The sequence below is a fragment of the Chlorocebus sabaeus genome, chromosome 25 (genome assembly GCF_047675955.1).
Source record: "Chlorocebus sabaeus isolate Y175 chromosome 25, mChlSab1.0.hap1, whole genome shotgun sequence".
Lineage (NCBI taxonomy): Eukaryota > Metazoa > Chordata > Mammalia > Primates > Cercopithecidae > Chlorocebus > Chlorocebus sabaeus.
The window spans coordinates 84,904,583-84,925,638 of NC_132928.1; the positions used below are offsets into that span (position 1 = coordinate 84,904,583).

General features: G+C 44.6%; 1 protein-coding gene across 3 annotated transcripts in view; it reads right to left on the reverse strand.

The window, feature by feature from the left end:
* Positions 1-19,967, reverse strand: part of AHCTF1 (AT-hook containing transcription factor 1) — a 97,232-nt gene extending 77,265 nt beyond the window's left edge. The window contains exons 1-3 of one of the 3 annotated variants that reach the window (XM_037986109.2): positions 19,569-19,966; positions 4,422-4,549; positions 2,272-2,525 (exon numbers count right to left, since the gene is read on the reverse strand). In XM_037986109.2, the coding sequence (XP_037842037.2) occupies positions 2,272-2,525; positions 4,422-4,542 (375 nt within the window). In that variant the 5' untranslated portion in view covers positions 4,543-4,549; positions 19,569-19,966. Of the gene's footprint in view, positions 1-2,271; positions 2,526-4,421; positions 4,550-19,127; positions 19,228-19,568 lie in introns of those variants that run through there. The other 2 variants (XM_073011918.1, XM_037986111.2) reach the window with 2 other exon arrangements.
* Between the last annotated feature and the right edge of the window lie 1,089 nt (positions 19,968-21,056).

A 21,056-nucleotide genomic window follows, 5' to 3' on the forward strand; every position in this document is an offset into this window, starting at 1 on the left:
GTATGATATATAAAATGTTTGGTGATTTCTACGCTAATACAGGTTGAACATCCAAATCCAAAAACCCGAAATCTAAAACATTTCTTGTCTCAGGCGTTTCGGATAGGGGATTCTCAACCTGTACTGACGAATGTTCTGGTAAGAAAAGAAAATATCTGATATCAATGATTTATGTGTTAATAAGATTAAAAGTTTTCTTCAGGCTGTAACTTACTACAGACAAAAGCCTGGCTCTTTCTCTGTATTAGTATACAAAACATTACTTAGTGTTTCTAATTCTGAAAGCTATAACTTCATCATTTTTTCTTTTCTAATGACTATAATAATGTCTATAAATACCAAAGCATATTCAATTCCTCAGTGAGGAGTAGAAAATCTAAGTTTGCATTCCTCATACAAATACTATATGAAGTGATTAATAATATTACCTTAATTTTAGAAGACAGTTAAAAATAAACATATTGCCGGGTGCTGTGGCTCACGCCTGTAATTCCAGCACTTTGGGAGGCCGAGACGGGCGGATCACAAGGTCAGGAAATCGAGACCATCCTGGCTACCACGGTGAAACCCCGTCTCTACTAAAAAATACAAAAAATACAAAAAACTAGCCGGGCGTGGTGGCGGGCGCCTGTAGTCCCAGCTACTCGGGAGGCTGAGGCAGGAGAACGGCGTAAACCCGGGAGGCGGAGCTTGCAGTGAGCTGAGATCTGGTCACTGCACTCCAGCCTGGGCGACAGAGCGAGACTCCGTCTCAAAAAAAAAAAAACAAAAAACCATATTTAGGAGTGTATACTGCACCCTACTCAAAAAATAGCTAGTAGGTTGAACTTTTGAAAGTATCTATCGCTACTCCCCCATCTTTTCCTTATTCTATATTCTCTCTTCCATACAACAACCATCCATTCAACTGAGCAACCAGTTCAGGAACATTGTTTCTTCTCAATTCCTCATCCAAATGATCAATGAGGGTCCATGTTTCCTTCCGTATGTGTTCTGAATCTGCCCCATCTTCTCCATCTCTATTGTCATTTCCTTGGTTCAGCTCATCATTATTTACCTGAATGGCAACAGTCTCCTTGTTTCTATTCTCACAATATCCTCTCTGACCCGATCCAAGCAAGTCTTTTACATGAGGGTTCTACTTAAAATTCCTTCACCACTGGCCGGGCGTGGTGACTCACGCCTGTAATGCCAGCACTTTGGGAGCCTAAGGCAGGGGGATCATGAGGTCAGGAGACTGAGACCAGCCTGGCCAACACAGTGAAACCCTGTCTCTACTAAAAATACAAAAATTAGCTGGGCGTGGTGGCGCACGCCTGTAGTCCCAGCTACGCCTGTAGTCCCATCTACTCAGGAGGCTGAGGCAGGAGAACGGCTTGAATCCGCGACATGGTGGTTGCAGTGAGCCGAGATCGTGCTACTGCACTCCAGCCTGGTCACAGAGCAAGACTCTGTCTCAAAAAAAAAAAAAAAAAATTTACTTCACCGTTGATTTCAAAGAAGCTCCTAATTACAAACAAGGCCATTCACGATGTAAATCCTCACCGTTTCTGGCCCCCATTCTTCCTCCCCGTTACCCCTCCCTCAGCCATTCTAAATCAAGTCTAGTTTCCCAAACGCTCCATGTACTATTATTTTTCCATGCCAGCCTTTTTATCTAAAATGTCCAACTCTTTTGACTAGAAATTATCCATTCTCTGCGTTCCGAGTGCTTAAGTTTATCAAAGCATTCACTATATTTATGCTAGTCTTATTCATTTGTCTTCTCCCACTAGACTATAAGCTCCCTAAAAGCACAGACCAAGTTCAATTTATTCATTCTGGGAATCTAACATATATTTTCCATAATGCTCCAATCCAAGACTATAGTCTCAAATTTAAAAGGTAAAAACATTTTAAAAATTGCATAGTAATGAATACATGTTTAAAACCTTTGAGTGTCCTCATAGAACACAACTGGAGATAAGAACAAGATTTAGATGATACTTTTCACAAAAAAAGAGTATCAGAACATTAGACATCACTGCTATTTTTACTCTGGAATGTTTTAACCAATAAGAAAGTTACATTTTAAGTGTTAAGTTCCTTGAATAACATCATCTTTAACCTCATTTTTATTCTAAACACTTTACCTAAGGTAACACATTTACATAAAAGTACACAAATTGTAAATGTTGCGGGTCAATGAAATTTCACAAAGTAACACACCTGTATAACCAGCAAGGGTTCAGTTTTGAAAGAGAATGTCTAGGTATCTTAAACAGTACCTACCCTTCCAGGAAGAACAACTGCTTTAACTACTTTTGATATTCCAAGGTCATAAAGACAGAGAACACTCCCTTCTGTTTCTTCCAATCCTATTAATAATCCAGTTCTCTTCTGCCAAGAGAATTCTTTCACAGCTAAAACTACAGGAGGCTGTTCATTGACTCCACTGAATCTGTAAGCAGACAATCGCTCTCCTGTTATAGAGTTTACTACCTCAAGTTGTGGACCACAAGCCAAGCAAGCAAGTCCATTTTTCCCTAGAAGAAAAAAAAATTGCTTAATTTAGTATTGTATATACACAAAAAATGCAATAACGGTTAGCTCATTTACATACAAATATATGTTCATTATATAAAACTTGACACATTATCTCCCCATTGAAATCTAAGCATTTATACAACACAGTGATCCTCAAACTTATAATCAAGCAACAATCATTGCAATAATAATAGTCATTCAGTGGCATGAACCTGGGAGGCGGAGCTTGCAGTAAGCCGAGATTGTGCGACCGCACTCCAGCCTGCGCGACAGGGCAAGACTTCATCTCAAATAACAATAATAATAATAATAACAACAATAGTAGTCATTCAGTAAAAGCCACCATGGTATGTGCTTGAACACATTATCTCATTTATTCCTTATCACACCTCAATGCAGACATAACGCAGCTAAACCTTAATACAGTTTAACCTTCCCAAAGTCAAAAAGTAGCACCGGCAGAGGGAGATCCCAAGTCCATTTAACTCCAAAACTCATGCTTTAACTACTATAGCTTAAATGATTTAAACTAGAAGTTATGGCAGTTATAAAATATAACACATTATTCTACCCCTAAAGACTTCACAGTCCAATTGAGAAATTAAGACATAATTAACATAACAATAGGAAATATCAGAACCTCTTCTCCACCTACTAGTCATGTTTGGATTTTACTCTGCCTGCAATGTAAAGTCACAGGTGACTATCTGATTTAAATCAAGTCAGTGACTATCTGATTTATGCATGTTTTTAAATGTTACTCCAGCTGCTAAGCAAAGAATGGACAAGGAGAAGCACAGAGTAGCAGCAGTGGGTGGAAGATGACACCTGCTTGGTGACTGGATAGAGAAAAGTGGGTTGAATGGAGATTCAACTTGGAGGTAGAACTAATTGGATTTGCTTGCTGATGAATTAGACACAGGGAGGTGAGTAAAACAAGAATAAAGTACAGACTCGGAATTTCTGCTTGAGCAACCAGATGAATGATAACTTCTGAATTTGAGATGTCCATCAAGCATCCAAGTACATTAGTTGGATATGTAAGTTCATAGCTAAGGGAGGCCATAGTTTAAGAAAGTAGCATGGCACAGTGGGGTCTGAGAATGCCAAGGTTCCAGGCTCCTTTCTGCCACTTACCTGTGTAACTGGAATCAAATAAACCATTTCATTCTCAGTTACACAGAACAGCGGCTACTTAGAAAAGTTTTATACCTACTCCAACCAAGTCATTATACAATGCCTGGCATATAGAAAGTACTGTTGCTCCTTTTAACATTCAAGAGAATGGCACTGTAAAGAGACAAATGACTAACACACGTTTTGCTGTCTGCCTGCTGGGAAGTTGGCTATGAAACTTATTTTCAGAAAAGTCTTCTGCAATAGCTTTCATTAGAACAACATCTGTAAGAGAAAGGCTTCTTCAGTACGGTTCTCTGGTGTATTACACAATCTAAGTTACATATTAAGATCTTATTCAGGGTTAGTGAAATAAGAAAATATGATTTTCTGAAAATTTTATAACATCTAGGGCCCTAGATTTTTCTACTCATGACACTGTTCAAGTTCTAATCCAAACGCATCACCAATAAAACTCCCTGATTATGAAGAAAAACTAGTTGCATGTTACTTCTATTTCCCAAACATAGATAATACTAAGATACAAAACACGTGAAACTTTTAATAAGGAAAAATTAACTGTAACTCCCCAATCAGAGGTTCACTGATAACGTGGTTCAAGACCTTAGAAATGTTATATATGTAATTGTAGATGTTATATATTTAAGATCACTTAGGTTCTGTTTTTATTTCTTCCACATAAAGAAACTAAAACATATACTTATTATTTAACTTACAAATCAACTGTATTAGTAAATGTTCAGCAACATTATGTTTACCTGCAGCAAACTTTCCACGAAGCACAGATTCTAATGTTATTTCGTCTTCTCCAAGGGCTTGAAGAGTCACTTCTGGAAATGGCAGGAGACCACTAGTCACTTGAGCTCTTAAGTCTCGCATACTTCCACTGTAAATATTTTTAAAAGAAAACATTATTATGACACATTTGTAAACAATATACTAGATTATCTCCAGCCAAGAAAAACAGTGAAAGCCACCAACAAAATAAAGAAAAACTAAAATCTGGTTACAAAATACATATTGGCCAGATGCGGACGCTCACGCCTTTAAGTCCCAGCTACTTGGGAGACTGAGGCAGGAGGATGAACTGATCCCAGAAGTTCAAGGCTGCGCCTCCGGTGAGCTAGGATTGTGCCACTTCACTCCAGCACGGGCAACAGAGCAAAATCCAGTCTCAAAAATAAGTAACATGCATCTGGGACCAAGGTATTCTACTGTCTCCTAAGAAAATATTTCCCAGGCCGGGCGCGGTGGCTCACGCCTATAATCCCAGCACTTTGGGAGGCCAAGGCAGGCAGATCACGAGGTCAGGAGATCGAGACCATCCTGGCTAACACGGTGAAACCCCGTCCCTACTAAAAATACAAAAAATTAGCCGGGTGTGGTGGCGGGCTCCTGTAGTCCCAGCTACTCCGGAGGCAGAGGAAGAAGAATGGCGGGAACCCGGGAGGCAGAGCTTGCAGTGAGCCGAGATTGCGCCACTGCACTCCAGCCTGGGCGACAGAGCGAGACTCCGTCTCAAAAACAAACAAACAAAAAGAGGAAATATTTCCCAAACAGCTTTAGGAAAGTAAACAGTCATTAAGCCAGATGTATTAAGGATATACATTATTCCCTAGATTCCTTTTATTTTTGAGACAGAGTCTCACTCTGTCGCCCAGGCTGGAATGCAGTGGCCGGATCTCAGCTCACTGCAAGCTCCGCCTCCCGCGTTCACGCCATTCTCCTGCCTCAGTCTCCCAAGTAGCTGGGACTACAGGCGCCCACCGCCTCGCCCAGCTAGTTTTTTGTATTTTTTAGTAGAGACGGGGTGTCACCGTGTTAGCCAGATGGTCTCGATCTCCTGACCTCGTGATCCGCCCGTCTCGGCCTCCCAAAGTGCTGGGATTACAGTCCCTAGATTCTTTAAACACTAGTTCAGTGCAATTCATCTCACTGTCTAACCTCCTTGCAAAGAACACTTCACCACCACCATCCTCCCCACAGAAAAAAGAAAAAGTGATTGGCGTCTTTTAGAAAAATTACTTCTTCAGGCCAGGCGCAGTGGCTCATGCCTGTAATCCCAGCACTTTGGGAGGCTGAGGTGGGCGGATCATGAGGTCAGGAGATCGAGACCATCCCAGGAGATCGAGACCATCCTGGCTAACACGGTGAAATCCCGTCTCTACTAAAAATGCAAAAATCTAGCTGGGTGTGTGGTGGGTGCCTGTAATCCCAGCTGCTCAGGAGGCTGAGGCGGGAGAATGGTGTGAACCCAGGAGGCGGAGCTTGCAGTGAGCCGAGATCACACCACTGCACTCCAGCCTGGGCGACAGAGCGAGACTCTTTCTCAAAAAAAAAAAAAAAAAAGAAAAAGAAAAAGAAAAATTACTTCTTCAATAAAGGGGGAGAAAGTCCATGAAAAATGTGTAAATTCACAGAAACCCAGAAATCAAGTTTGGTACATATCTTTTGCTGGACAGAAAAAAGATATGCATAAAATTGTCTTTCATTTCGAAGATCAGATTCCCATTATAAACACCCAAAAATACTAGTTAAAATACAGAAAGATTTTAGCCATCTGAGTTGGTTAGCTATCAAATCCAGTCCTGGGAACCCTGATCTTACTCTGGGCACTCTAAGATCCAGGGGCAAAACATAAAGCTTAGGGCAAAGACAACTAATAAGAGCTTCCCTCAAACCCATTAAACTCCACTAGGCCACATCAGCCTAAAGGTGAGCAAGAACAATCCCCATTGTACAGGATGGGAAGTAATAAAGCTGTCCACACTGACCATGGCTCTGAGTCTCTTGCTCTGAAAGACAACATTTTCTTTCATACAAATGTGTGGCCAGAATTCAAGCTATGTTATATGAAAATCCTCAAGAGGCCGGGAGTGGTGGCTCACGCCTGTAATCCCAGCACTTTGGGAGGCCAAGGCGGGCGGATTATGAGGTCAGGAGATCGAGATCATCCTGGCTAACATGGTGAAACCCCGTCTCTACTAAAAATACAAAGAATTAGCCAGGCGTGGTGGCGGGCACCTGTAGTCCCAGCTTCTCGGGAGGCTGAGGCAGGAGAATCACTTGAACCCAGGAGGTGGAGGTTGTAGTGAGTCTCACTGCACTCTAGCCTCGGCGACAGAGCAAGACTCCATCTAAAAAAAAAAAAAAATCCTCGCCGGGCGCGGTGGCTCAAGCCTGTAATCCCAGCACTTTGGGAGGCCGAGGCGGGTGGATCACGAGGTCAGGAGATCGAGACTATCCCGGCTAACATGGTGAAACCCCGTCTCTACTAAAAATACAAAAAACTAGCTGGGCGTGGTGGCGGGCGCCTGTAGTCCCAGCTACTTGGGAGGCTGAGGCGGGAGAATGGCGTGAACCCGGGAGGCGGAGCTTGCAGTGAGCCGAGATCGCGCCACTGCACTCCAGCCTGGGAGACACAGCGAGACTCTGTCTCAAAAAAAAAAAAAAAAAAAAAAAAATCCTCAAGAGGAGATTTTATTATCAAGTATATTCAGGTTGGCTGCTCCAAGCAACCCACAGAAACAACCACACACCCTCCCTCTGGAATCTCAAAGAACTCTCAAAGTTAAAGCAAGAAAGAAAATAAGCTCACAGGTACGGGCGCGGTGGCCCATGCCTGTAATCCCAGCACTTTGGGAGGCCGAGGCAGGTGGATCATGAGGTCAAGAGATAGAGACCATCCTGGCCAACACGGTGAAAACCCGTCTCTACTAAAAACACGGAAATAAATCAGCCAGGCATGGTGGCATACACTTGTAATTCCAGCTACTCAGGAGGCTGAGGCAGGAGAATCACTTGAACCCAGGAGGCAGAGGTTGCAGTGAGCCGAGATTGTGCCACTGCACTCCAGTCTGACGGCAGAGTGAGACTCTGTCTCAAAAAAAAAAGAAAGAAAAAAGAAAAGCAGCTCACAGTCCAAATAATAAAACACACAAGGATATCAACAGCCAGCAGAATCAGATTATTGAGAACTTCAGATATTGAAATTACCAGAGATTAGAAAGTAAATGGCTAATATATTTGTGTAAATCAGCGATTTAGCTTGATAAGAAAGAACTGTAAATGTGATAAAGGAAAAATCAAGTAGATTTGAAAAAATAGTAAAATTTCTAAAAATGAAAAATTAAAAACTAAAACTCAATGGAGCAATGAGAATGAATCACAGCTACACGCAACAATATGAATGCATGTCAGAATACATTATTAACCTGCCAGGTGCGGTGGCTCACGCCTGTAATCCCAGCACTTTGGGAGGCTGAGGCGGGTGAATCACGAGGTCAGGAGATCAAGACCATCCTGGCTAACAAGGTGAAACTCTGTCTCTACTAAAAATACAAAAAATCAGCTGGGCATGGTGGCATGTGCCTGTAGTCCCAGCTACTTAGGAGGCTGAGGCAGGAGAATGGCGTGAACCCAGGAGGCGGAGCTTGCAGTGAGCCAAGATCATGCCACTGCACTCCAGCCTGGGTGACAGAGTGAGACTTCATCTCAAAATAAAAAAACAAACAACAATAAAAGTGCAGGCACAGTGGCTCACGCCTATAATCCCAGTACTTTAGGAGGCCAACGCGGGTGGATTACCTGAGGTCAGGAGTTCAAGACTAGCCTGGCCAACATGGTGAAACCCCATCTCTACTAATACCGAAAAAAAAAAAAAAAATTAGCTGGCCGTGGTGGCGAATGCCTGTAATCTCAGCTACTCTGGAGGCTAAGGCAGGAGAATTGCTTGAACCTGGGAGGTGAAGGTTGCAGTGAGCCAAGATCATGCCATTGCACTCCAGCCTGGGCAACAAGAGTGAAACTCTGACACAAACAATAAACAATAAAAATAAAACTAAAAGCAGCAGAAAAAACATGCAAAATGACATTTATATAAGGTTAAAAAGACATGCACAACTAAGCAAAATATTGCTTAAGGATGCAAACATGACGAAACTATGAAAAAAACAAGGAAAAAATAAACATAGAATCCACAGTGGATTTGAGAGGGAAAGTGGAAGAATATGAGGGACTCTGAAGTAGTGGTAATGTTCTTTCTCTAGAACTTGGTGCTGAGTATACAGGTATTCACTGTACCGTGATCTTCTCTAGCTTATATTCTTTTGCACCCACTCACCAAATAAATTATTTTGTACCTACTTAATATTCAACAAAAACAAACTCAAAGGGTAAGTAAAAAAGTAAACTAGAAAGTCCCAAAAACTTATTCAGAATGCAGCACAAAGGGATGAGTAGTTTTAAATTACAGACAATATAAAGAAGATCTAAGATATGCCTAATCAGAATCTTCCCCCAAAATACAATACTAATAGGAAGAAGTAATATATTTCCCAGATTTGTAGAGACACACCGATACCCTGACTCAGGAAGTCCAATGAATCCTAGGCACTACAAAAAAAGAGAAATGACTCAACAACAGTAGTGGAAATCAGAATTCTGGAATATCTTCAGAAGTCTAATCCAAAGTTTAACTGCCAACATAATTATATATTACTGAAAAGATCCTTAACAAATAGGAAATACGTTTTTAGACCAAAAAAAAGTTTGCCTAAAACAAATGCTAAAGGATTCCAGAAAGCTTCAGGTAGAACAGAGATCAGATAGAAGGTCTGAGAGGCAACAAGAATGATGATGTCAAAGTACTGGTACATATACAGAAAAAAAATCTAAACACTGACTACACAACAATAATAACGGCTGCATGGGGTTTAAATAAACCACACAGAGTCTTCTTACTGCCTGAGACAATAAAGATCTACTGATATATTTTAGACTTTGTTACATACCCATGTTGAAAACAAATACAGGGCTGGGCACAGTGGCTCATGTCTGTAATCCCAGCACTTTGGGAGGCCTCGGCAGGTGGATCACCTGAGGTCAGGAATTCGAGACTAGCCCAACCAGTATGGTGAAACCCTGTCTCTATTAAAAACACAAAAATCAGTCGGGCATGGTGGTATGCGCCTCTAGTTCCAGCTACTCAGGAGGCTGAGACAGGAGAACTGCTTCAACCCACGAGGCAGAGGTTGCAGTGAGCAGAGACTGCAGCACTGCACTCCAGTGTGGGTGACAGAGCGAGACTCCGCCTCAAATAAAAGGGGAAGGACATGTGCAAGAATGTACACTGTATATCGAGTATTGTGTTGCAGTTTTTTTGGGTTTTGTTTGTTTTGAGACAGGGTCTCACTCTGTCACCCAGGCTGGAGTGCAGTGGCATTATCATAGCTCAATGCAGCCTTACTCTCCTGGGCTCTAGCAATCCTCTCGTCTCAGCCTCCCCAGTAGTTGGGACTACAGGCACGTGCCACCATGCCTGGCTGTTTCTTTTTTTTTTTTTTTTTTTAGTAGAGATGAGGTCTCACTATGTTGCTCATGATGGTCTCGAACTCCTGGGTTCAAGCAATCCTCCTGCTTCAGCCTCCCAAAGTGCTGGGATTACAGGTGTGAGACACCAGCCTATCAATAGTATTCTTAACAGCGAAATACTAGTATTAAATACAACCAAAGGAGAATGAAGACGAACTTATTTAATCAAATAGTTAGGAAAAAAAAAAAAGGCTGGGCACAGTGGCTCATGCCCGTAATCCCAGCACCACTTTGGGAGGCTGAGGTGGGTGGACCACCTGAGGTCGGGAGATCGAGACCAGCCTGACTAACATGGTGAAGCCCCATCTCTACTAAAAATACAAAAATTGGCTAGGCATGGTGACATGTGTCTGTAATCCCAGCTACTCGGGAGGCTGAGGCACGAGAACCTAGGAGTCAAGGGTTGCAGTGGGCCAAAATTGTGCCACTGCACTCCAGCCTAGGTGACAGTGAGACTCTGTCCCCCCCAAAAAAATAAATAATTTAATAACTGAAACAATGTGATATAGGCTAATAATGGACAAATAGGTCAATGAAACAGATAATCTAGACACAGAATCACAAAGTTCAGCAGATGATAAAAAGCTATTTGGTTCGGCCGGGCGCGGTGGCTCAAGCCTGTAATCCCAGCACTTTGGGAGGCCGAGACGGGCGGATCACGAGGTCAGGAGATCGAGACCATCCTGGCTAACACGGTGAAACCCCGTCTCTACTAAAACAATACAAAAAACTAGCCGGGCGAGGTGGTGAGCGCCTGTAGTCCCAGCTACTCGGGAGGCTGAGGCAGGAGAATGGCGTAAACCCAGGAGGTGGAGCTTGCAGTGAGCAGAGATCCGGCCACCGCACTCCAGCCTGGGTGACAGAGCGAGACTCCGTCTCAAAAAAAAAAAAAAAAAAAAAAGCTATTTGGATATTTCAGTTCAGAGGGGACGTGTGGACTATTCAATAAACACGTCTGGTATAATGTGCTACTCATCTGCAGCAAAGACCTCACACACTGGTAGAGTGAAGCGGTAGAAGTGATACATTACTTTACATTCCTCACCTGATATCTAGCAAGTGAAGTGTGTGTGTGTGTGTGTGTGTGTGTGTGTGTGTGTGTGTAGCACACAGAAGCAGGTACAGAAGAAAGAAGGTGAGTTCACAAAATCCAGAGAATTCTAACATCCTTTAGCGTGTGTGGGGAGAAGTGAAATGAAGGGGGAATTAGATAACCCCAGGAAAACTCCAGGTCTGGAAGTCCCTAATTACATACCATGCCACAGGACCTGAGCAGAGGCCCATGTTTCAGGGAACTGTGCAGCTTTTTTGGGAGAAAGGTGAAGGCCCAAAGGCGTAGAATATAAATCAGGCAAAAGAGAGATCCGAGGTACAAGTCATCACCGTTTCTCAGCACTCCTCCTATGTATTGAGTGTAGAAAGGACTACATTCAGTTCTAACACTCAGCCCAAATCATTCTCATAGAAGAGAATCAATACTATCAAACTGAAACCTGTGGTAAAATAACAGGATAACAGCCACTTCTAACAGATGCGTTTAGCTTTTAAAAGTTTGTAACAAAATATTTATGTTAAAAGAACTATTAAAAATTTAACAATTCCTTTCCTTTCAGTTATCTTATAAAATTAACTTTTCCTAAAAATTAGCATTTCATACAACAGTCACTATGAATTATTCCATCTGTTTATCTTCAAACAGAGATGTCTGAAATATTCACGGCCGGGCGCGGTGGCTCACGCCTGTAATCCCAGCACTTTGGGAGGCCGAGGCGGGCGGATCACAAGGTCAGGAGATCGAGACCATGGTGAAACCCCGTCTCTACTAAAAAATAGAAAAAAATTAGCCGGGCGCAGTGGCGGGCGCCTGTAGTCCCAGCTACTCGGGAGGCTGAGGTAGGAGAATGGCGTGAACCCGGGAGGCGGAGCTTGCAGTGAGCCGAGATTGCGCCACTGCACTCCAGCCTGGGCGACAGAGCGAGACTCCGTCTCAAAAATAAAAAATAAAAAAAATAAAAATAAAAAAATTTCACAAAGCATTAGTGCCGTTTACTTTTGCGTGATGCAAATTTGTGATTTGCTCATTTCAGTACGGCTTGGATTTCTTATAAAATCAATAATTACTTAAAGAATCTTAAAACATATACATATATATAAAATAAAAATACAACTTTAAAAATACAGAAGATATTTATGTAGCCTTAGGATGGGAACAAGGCAAAAATCAACCTAACGTTCTTTCTTGTCATTCTTATTCTCTCCATGAGTCCCCTCCCCCCAAAAAATTTATGTGAAAAAAACATTTCAAAGATTCACTCAAAAAATTAAAATACATGAGTTATCATTTTCTGTTCAGGCTATAAATGCCATCTTCTAGACAAAAACTTGATAGACTGCCTCAAAAAACTTAATCACATATGTCACCATTAAGTCACAAAACCTAGGAAGTTATGTTTGAGATTTCCAAGTCATTAAAAGCAGAAGTCTGCTTTTTATTATCCAAAACAGATCCAAAAGTCTAACCTAATATAAAGGGTGTGTGCATCAACAGGAAGCTATGACCATTAGCCTCCAATACAAAACCCTCATGAGGGTCCTATACTCAAGCCTTAGCTGCTGTTATATTTATACAAATTGATCCTATTCATCTCCTACTAAGTAGGTACCAAAAAATTTTTAGAGAAACAAAACAAAAAGACCAGAATCACATTGTTACTATGTTGTTTTCCCCTCTGACAGCCTTTTACAAAGCTTGATAAAACCAGTTTAATGATGAACTGAAGTTAACACATTTTTTCTACTAAACTTAAAACCAAAGTAATTCAACCAGAACCAAAACCTTCAGAATTCCATGCAGTAGCTTTTTCTAAAGTGTATTCAAAGGAGTGCTAATGGATAATAAGCAAAAAAGTTCCATGATCCTTATACTTCAATCAAAATCATCCCAATAGAATTTTGGAAAGATTTTCACAAAATCCAAAGTCCAAAGGATAACACACAATGAGCATTTTTCTGGAAAATGAAATACAGTAAATGTTTTTAGGCTGCGTGAGTTTTGTTACTTTGTTTGAATGCAAAACAAAGATGATATAGAAGTACTAGCTCAAAGAGAATAAAGCCACAGTATTTAAACCGTGGCCAGACATGATGGCTCATGCCTGTACGCCCAGCACTCTGGGAAGCTTAGGTGGAAGGATCACTTAAGACCAGGAGTTGGAGGTTGCGGTAAGCTATGATCACGCCACTGCACTCCAGCCTGGGCAATATTCCGTTTCTAAAAATAGAAAAAATAAACCTAATGTGGTTTGTATATTTGTACCCCCCCAATCTCATATTGAAAAGTTGGAGGTGGGGCCTGGTAGGAGGTATCTGGGTCATGGGAGAGGACCCCTCATGAATGGGTTGGTGCCCTCTCCAGAGTAATGAATTCACATGAGATCTGGCTGTTTAAAGCCAGGCGTAGTGGCTCCCAGCACTTTGGGAGGTTGAGGCAGGCAGATTGACTGAGCCCAGGAGTTCGACATCAGCCTGGACCACATGGCAAAATCTCGTATCTACAAAAAATATTTAGTCAGGTGTGGTGGCGCATGCCTGCAGTCCCAGCTACTGGGATTGCTTGAGCCTGGGAGGTCAAGGTTGCAGTAAGCCATAACTGCACCACTGAATTCCAGCATAGGCGACAGAGTGAGACCCTGTATTTAAAAAAAAAAACAACAAGAAGCCTGGTACCTCCTCACTCCCCACTCTCATCATGTGAGTATCCTGCTCTCCCTTTGCCTTCCAACATGATTGGAAGCTTCCTGAGACCCTCACCAGAAGGCAGGCAGCTGTTGGTGTCATGCCTGCACAGCCTGCAGAACCATGAGGCAAAATAAACCTCTTTTCTTCATAAATTACCCAGTTTCACATATTCCTTTATAGCAACACAGGCTAACATATTTCTAAGTCAAACTTTGAATCCAGGTTCTAGCACTTAATAATACATGTAATGTGCTTTACTATAATCTGTCTTCCTCCCTTTCATATCCAAGCTTCTAGAAAAGAGGAGTACTTATTTCTCCAGACTTCATCATGGTGCCCAGCACAAAGGAGTTCAAAAAAAAGTTTAATAAATCAAAGTTTTCCAAATTTAACAGCCTTTGAATCTATGGGGCAAAATTGGTTTTAAGACTTTTACAGTTTAAGCACACTACAGAGAACATCAAAACACGGTATTATTAGAAATAGGGGCCTGGCGCGGTGGCTCACGCCTGTCATTCCAACACTTTGGGAGGCTGAGGTGGGTGTATCACCTGAGGTCAGGAGTTCGAGACCAGCCTCACTAACAGGGTGAAATCCCGTCTCTACTAAATACAAAAAATTGGCCAGGTGTGGTGGCGCATGCCTGTAATCCCAGCTACTAAGGGGGCTGAGGCAGGGGAATCACTTGAATCCGGGAGGCAGAGGTTGCAGTCAGCCGAGACTGCACCATTGCACTCCAGCCTGGGCAACAAGACAAACAAGTCTCAAAACAAACAAAAACAATTGCATGGCTGGGCCACGGTGGCTCACGCCTGTAATCCCAGCACTCTGGGAGGCCGAGGCGGGCGTATCACGAGGTCAGGAGATTGAGATCATCCCAGATAACAAGGTGAAACCCTGTCTCTACTAAAAATACAGAAACAAAATTAGCAGGGCGTGGTGGCAGGAACCTGTATAGTCCCAGCTACTCGGGAGGCTGAGGCAGGAGAATGGCGTGAACCCAGGAGGCAGAGCTTGCAGTGATCCGAGATCTTGCCACTGCACTCCAGCCTGGGCGACAGAGCGAGACTCCCGTCTCAAAAAAAAAAAAAAGAAATAGGCCAGGCACTGTGGCTCACGCCTGTCATCCCAGCACTTTGGGAGGCCAAGGTGGGAGAATCAGTTGAGGTCAGGAGTTTGCTGGAGACCAGTCTGGCCAACATGGTGAAACCCCGCCTCTACTAAACGTATGAAACTTAGCAGCCAGTCGTGGTGGCAGACACCTGTAACCCCAGTTACTTGGGAGGCTGAGGTATGGGATTCACTTGAACCCGGGAGGTGGAGGTTGCTGTGAGCTGAGATGGTGCCATTGCACTCCAGCCTCAGCGACAGAGCCAGACTGTCTTTAAAAAAAAAAAAAACAAAAACGACCGGGCGCGGTGGCTCAAGCCTGTAATCCCAGCACTTTGGGAGGCCAAGACGGGCGGATCACAAGGTCAGGAGATTGAGACCATCCTGGCGAACATGGTGAAACCCCGTCTCTACTAAAAAAATACAAAAAACTAGCCGGGTGACGTGGCGGGCGCCTGTGGTCCCAGCTACTCGGGAGGCTGAGGCAGGAGAATGGCGTGAACCCGGGAGGCGGAGCTTGCAGTGAGCTGAGATCCGGCCACTGCACTCCAGCCTGGGCAGCAGAGCGAGACTCTGTCTCAAAAAAAAAAAAAAATAAATAAATAAAAAATAAAATATAAAAAAACACACTATAGTAGAAAGAATATCTCAAACAAAGGTATATGAAAACACAAACACACATGAAACATCTACGTTCAGTACTGTACAAAATTAAATAGAGTCCCAGCCTTTTATGACATGCCAGCATTGGCAACCTATAGAAAGTAATTTACAAAGTTTCAACTCCTTTCCAAAGTCTAGATAGGCAGAGCAGGAACGTTCTACCGGCTTTGAATGAAAACATGGCTTTTCATGGCCAGGTGTGGTAGCTCAAGCCTGTAATCCCAGTACTTTGGAATGCCAAGGCAGGCTGATCACAAGGTCAAGAGACCAAGACCATCCTGGCTAACATGGTGAAACTCGTCCCTACTAAACATACAAAAATTAGCTGGGCGCGGTAGTGCGGGCTATATAGTCCCAGCTACTTGGGAGGCTGAGGCAGGAGATTCGCTGAACCCGGGAGGCAGAGGTTGCAAAAAGACAAGATCATGCCACTGCACTCCAGCCTGGCACAGAGCAAGACTCTGCCTCAGAAAAATTAATTAATTAATTAATTAAATAAAATAATGTTCGGCAGGGCACGGTGGCTCAGGCCTGTAATCCCAGCACTTTGGAACGCGGAGGCAGGCTGATCACAAGGTCAAGAGACCAAGACCATCCTGGCTAACATGGTGAAACTCGTCCCTACTAAACATACAAAAATTAGCTGGGTGCGGTAGCGCGGGCTATAGTCCCAGCTACTTGGGAGGCTGAGGCAGGAGATTCGCTGAACCCGGGAGGCAGAGGTTGCAAAAAGACAAGATCGCGCCACTGCACTCCAGCCTGGCACAGAGCAAGACTCTGCCTCAGAAAAATAAATAAATTAATTAATTAAATAAAATAATGTTCGGCAGGGCGCGGTGGTTCAGGCCTGTAATCCCAGCACTTTGGGAGGCCAGGCTGGCAGATCACGAGGTCAGGAGATCGAGACCATTCTGGCTAACATGGTGAAACCCCGTCTCTACTAAACATACAAAAATAATTTAGCCGGGCGGGCACCTGTAGTCTCAGCTACTTGGGAGGCTGAGGCAGGAGAATGGCGTGAACCAAGGAGGCGGAGCTGGCAGTGAGCTGACATCGCGCCACTGCACTCCAGCCTGGGTGACAGAGCGAGACTCTCTCTCAAAAAAAAAAAAAAAAATCATTACTTCTGCTTGCCTGTCTTCTCCACTACACTACGAATTCCTAAAAGGCAAAAATCACCAAATCTTGTTCCTGGGCATTCGACAAGGTCACAGTGCCTTTGGACTAATAGGTCCTAAATGTAATAAATTAGGATAACAGGATACTGTGTAGCAGGATATTAGGACACTAGCAGGGACAAGGAATAGCCATGTTAAACAATAAAACCAATTGAGCCCAATTATTTTTAAGTATACACTGGTTCAGTATTAAGCAAAACAAAATCATTAAAATTACTAGGCCAGATATTAAAAACAGAATACTATAAATCAGTTTTCTGTGTGAAACACACAAATTCCTGCAGTAACTGAATTCCACCACAGAAAATGGAACTCTAATCTAGTTCAACAATTATATTGCAACCTGTACCAAGCAAGCATTTCCATAAACCACTTTGTACGCAATTTTACTTTTTTTCTTTTTGACTAATAAAAAGACGAATTGTCATTTAAATGTAAACTACCAGTGGACCCAGAAACTTCAAGCCTTTCAGAAATTTGTTTCCAATTTAATTCAAACATTTTTAAATCACGAACTACTTTTAAAACACCGTGTTAGTAAAGGAATGCAAGGGCAAGAAGACAACCTACTTCCTGACTTTAAGGAGTTTACAATCTAGAAAAGAAGATACATAGTCAATTATCAGAATATCAGACACAATGAATAAATGCCACAATAGAGGTGCATATGCTGTGAGATCCCAGTAAAAAAGTGGATAAAGGGAAATAAAAGAGTACAGTGGGCTGGGTGCGGTGGCTCACGCCTGTAATCCCAGCACTTTGGTTGGCCGAGGTGGGCAGATCGCCTGAGCTCAGGAGTTCGAGATCACTCTGGGCAACATGGTGAAACCTCCTCTCTACTAAAATACAAAAAATTAGCCAGGTGTGGAGGCTAGTTCCTGTAGTCCCAGCTACTCACCAGGCTGAGGCACGAGAACTGCTTGAGCCCTGGAGGCGAAGGTTGCAGTGAGCCAAATTCGCGCCACTGCACTCCAGCTTGGGCTACAGAGTGAGACTCCGTCTCAAAAAAAAAAAAGAATACAGTGAAAACATGGGATTTCGAAGGAGGTCCTGAAATTTGAGAATTTAAAAAAGGAAAGATGGCACTCCAGGATGAAAAACATGAGCAAAGAAACATTCCACAGAATGGACCCAGGATTGGTGATGATTCCGGAATAGCAAAAGCATAAAATTTGTGAATATATGAGGATAGATAGTAGCATATACTTATTGTAGAGGGCTTTGAGCTAACTTAGGGAAGTCAGACTTCATTCTGGGAAGAAAGAGAAGTCCCTGAAAATATTAAAGGTAGGCGTAAAAGACAATGTTCGGTCCTCTTAAGACGTATCTGTACCTATGAAAAAGGAGAGGCATTAAAAAAAAAAAAAAGTCTCAAAACTGACGTATAACGATCTTTTTTATTTTTATTCTTTATTTTTTTAGCAACAGGGTCTCGCTGTGTCACACAGGCTGGAGTGCAGCGGCGCGATCCCAGCTCACTGAAATCCTGGAAATCTCGGTTTGAGGCTGAAGCTCAAATGATCCCCCCACCTTAGCCTCCCGAGTAGCCGCGGGACTAAAGGCGCCACCCACGCCCCGTTGACATGATGTTTTAAATTTTTTTTAAAGAGAATTATTGTTGTTTGCAAACTCGTGACAGTTTGGTAGTACGTTACTGAAGGATGAGGATCCAAAAGTCACAGTACAGAGACAACGTAGACTTCCCATAGCGCTTAGCACACTTAAAACATCCCTTCAAGTATTAAGCTTAACTGGGCTTGTCATCCCTGGTCAAATCCTCCGAAATCAGTAAACCACTAATTTCTTCTCTCCTAAGAGACTCTCTCAGTGAAAGCTCACACACACACACACACACAGTTAAAAAAAAAAAAAAAGGGGTCTCGCCATGTTGCTCAGGCTGGTCTCAAACTCCTGGGCTCAAGTGATCCTCCCGCCTCGGCCTCCCAAGGTGCTGGGATTACAGACACGAGCCACTGCGCCCAGCCAAAGACAGCTGTGAAAATCTACAGGCTCTTTAGGGTATTCTGAGAATAAACTATATTTTAGGATTTCCCCAAAGGATCTACGTTTTGTTCTACGAAGAACCCAGTTCTTCCAAAAATTTCTACAACTGACGATTTGGAAATAAACGCCCATCTCACAAAACTCTGCTCACAAACAGTGTGAACCTCGTAAGCTCGGAGAACAAAATCTACCCATCTCTCAAAACAAATCACCCAAACCAAAACAGGCAACCAGTGGCAAAGTAATCGCCCTCAGCTTCCCAGGTGGGAACAAGGAAGGCAAATTAATAAGCACCCCAAGACGTGCTTTTATTTTAACTCTCCTTGATCTGACCAATCGGTGAGCTGGAGCCTCACGTCTGGGCGCCGAGTCCAACTTCTCCCCGCCCGGACTACTCACTGCGGCCAGGCCCAGGCGCATGTGGAACACACGCCAACACAGGACAGGCTCAGCACGCCGGTCACTTCCCGCGGGGAAAGGCCCGCCAACCAGTGCATCGCGTGGGAGGACAGTGGGAAAGGGTCGCGGCCCCGGCCCTCCCGGGTCGGCAAAGGACCCGGCTGCCGGCGCAGGACGCGAACCCACCAGCGCCGCTCCGCCGCCATGTGCCGCCGCTCCCCCGGTTCGAGGTTATGTAACGAAGCCCGGCGCCCGCGAGCCTCCCGTACCCGCCACCGCCAGCGCTCGCCCCCTCGGGCCCCATCCGTTGGCCCCGCGCACGCCCGGCCTAGGCCCGGCGCTCGCGGAGCAGAAGCCCCGCCGCCGCCGCCGCCGCGGGCCCAGGCCGAGCGACCCGCCCTCCGCCGCGCGGGCCCAACCCCCTCCCTCCCTTCCCCCTACCTGAGCAGGGCGGGTGAGCGCGCCGCCGCGGGCCGAGTCCACCGGGTCGCCAGGCCAGGCGCGAGCTCCTCCCGTGCGGGTCCGTCACAGCATCTCCCGGGAGACGTGGCCGCCACGGGCCGGGATCACACCCCTCCGCCCGGCTGAAGCCGCTCCTCCGCGCGCCGGCCTCCGCCTGCGACCGCCCCGGCCACCTGAAAGCCACACGCCCCCGAGGGTGCCTTCGCGGGCTGTGGGCCTGCAGACCGCTCAGCGGCTAACACGCAGTCGCTGCTCCCGCCGCGGTTCTGGGTCCTTCCCCTTGCAACGCTGCCTGGTCGCCTCGAACAGCGCCGGCGCCGCTCTGCGCATTACCTCGGGCCGACAGACCGAGTTCCACACGCCCCGGAAGGGAGGGAGCGGAGGAAAAGGGCGGAGAGGGAGGGGAGAACCGGCGGAGATCGCGGCTGCAGGGACCAGAGTTCTCGCGATAGTTCCGCGCTCGAGCGCTGGCTCCGCGGGAATTTTCAAACTCTCGGTGAAAGAAGGAGGTGGGAGGGAAAGGGAGGAAAGAGAAGCAGGGCCTGGAAGGGCGGATCATTTACAAAAATTCGGGTCTCTCCCGCTCCGAGGAGCTGGTGGGGAGAAAGACTACGAGTCCCACAGTGCCTTGCGCGTGAAGCCGCCCTGGCGGCCCCGGCGGCGCGCCCCGTGCGCAGTTGGGAGTGGTAGTCTTCGCGGGGGGTCGCGCCGGGCTCTACCAGCAGCCTCAGGGCTGCGATTGCAGGCGGACTCTCTCGTCACGTTATCGTGTGGCCCTGCCAGCTGGGGCCGAGTGATAATCTTTCTCCCATAATTGGCAGCTTGCATTCTGTATTTTCTGTTCTGTGCTCCCACTTTCTTTTTTTCTTTTTCTTTTTTTTGGAGACGGAGTCTTGCTCTGTTGCCCAGGCTGGAGTGCAATGGCACGATCTTGGCTCACTACAACCTGTGCTCCCGCTTTTCATGCCAAAGGTGGGCTCCCAGACTTCCGGGGAAACGCTTTTTCCACCGTACTGTGTTTTTTCTAGCATCCTTCTGTACTTTCATGGCCAAAAATGCTCGCACAGCCTAACCTAATCTTTTTAGTCAAAATTATACCCCAAATCACTATTATCTTTTTGGTCACTGCGGGTTTTCATTGTGGAATTTCTTATTGTTAGTATCTTCCTTTGAAGCGAATCCCAGCGCCAAACATGTTTCAAACACATAGGGAACATATCCTTAATACTAAGTAGTAAATAAAAGGATTATAACATGAGGTAGAGTGGGGATTTTAAGAAGATGCTCTTTTATCAAGAAAGTTTCTACTTTTCTGTTACCTTTCCTATACGCTTTTTAAATTTATTTATTTTTATTTTATTTCTGAGACGGTGTCTCACTCTGTTGCCCAGGCTGGAGTGCAGTGGTGTGATCAAGGCTCATGGCAGCCTGGAACTCGTGGGCTCAAATGATCCTCCTACGTCAGCC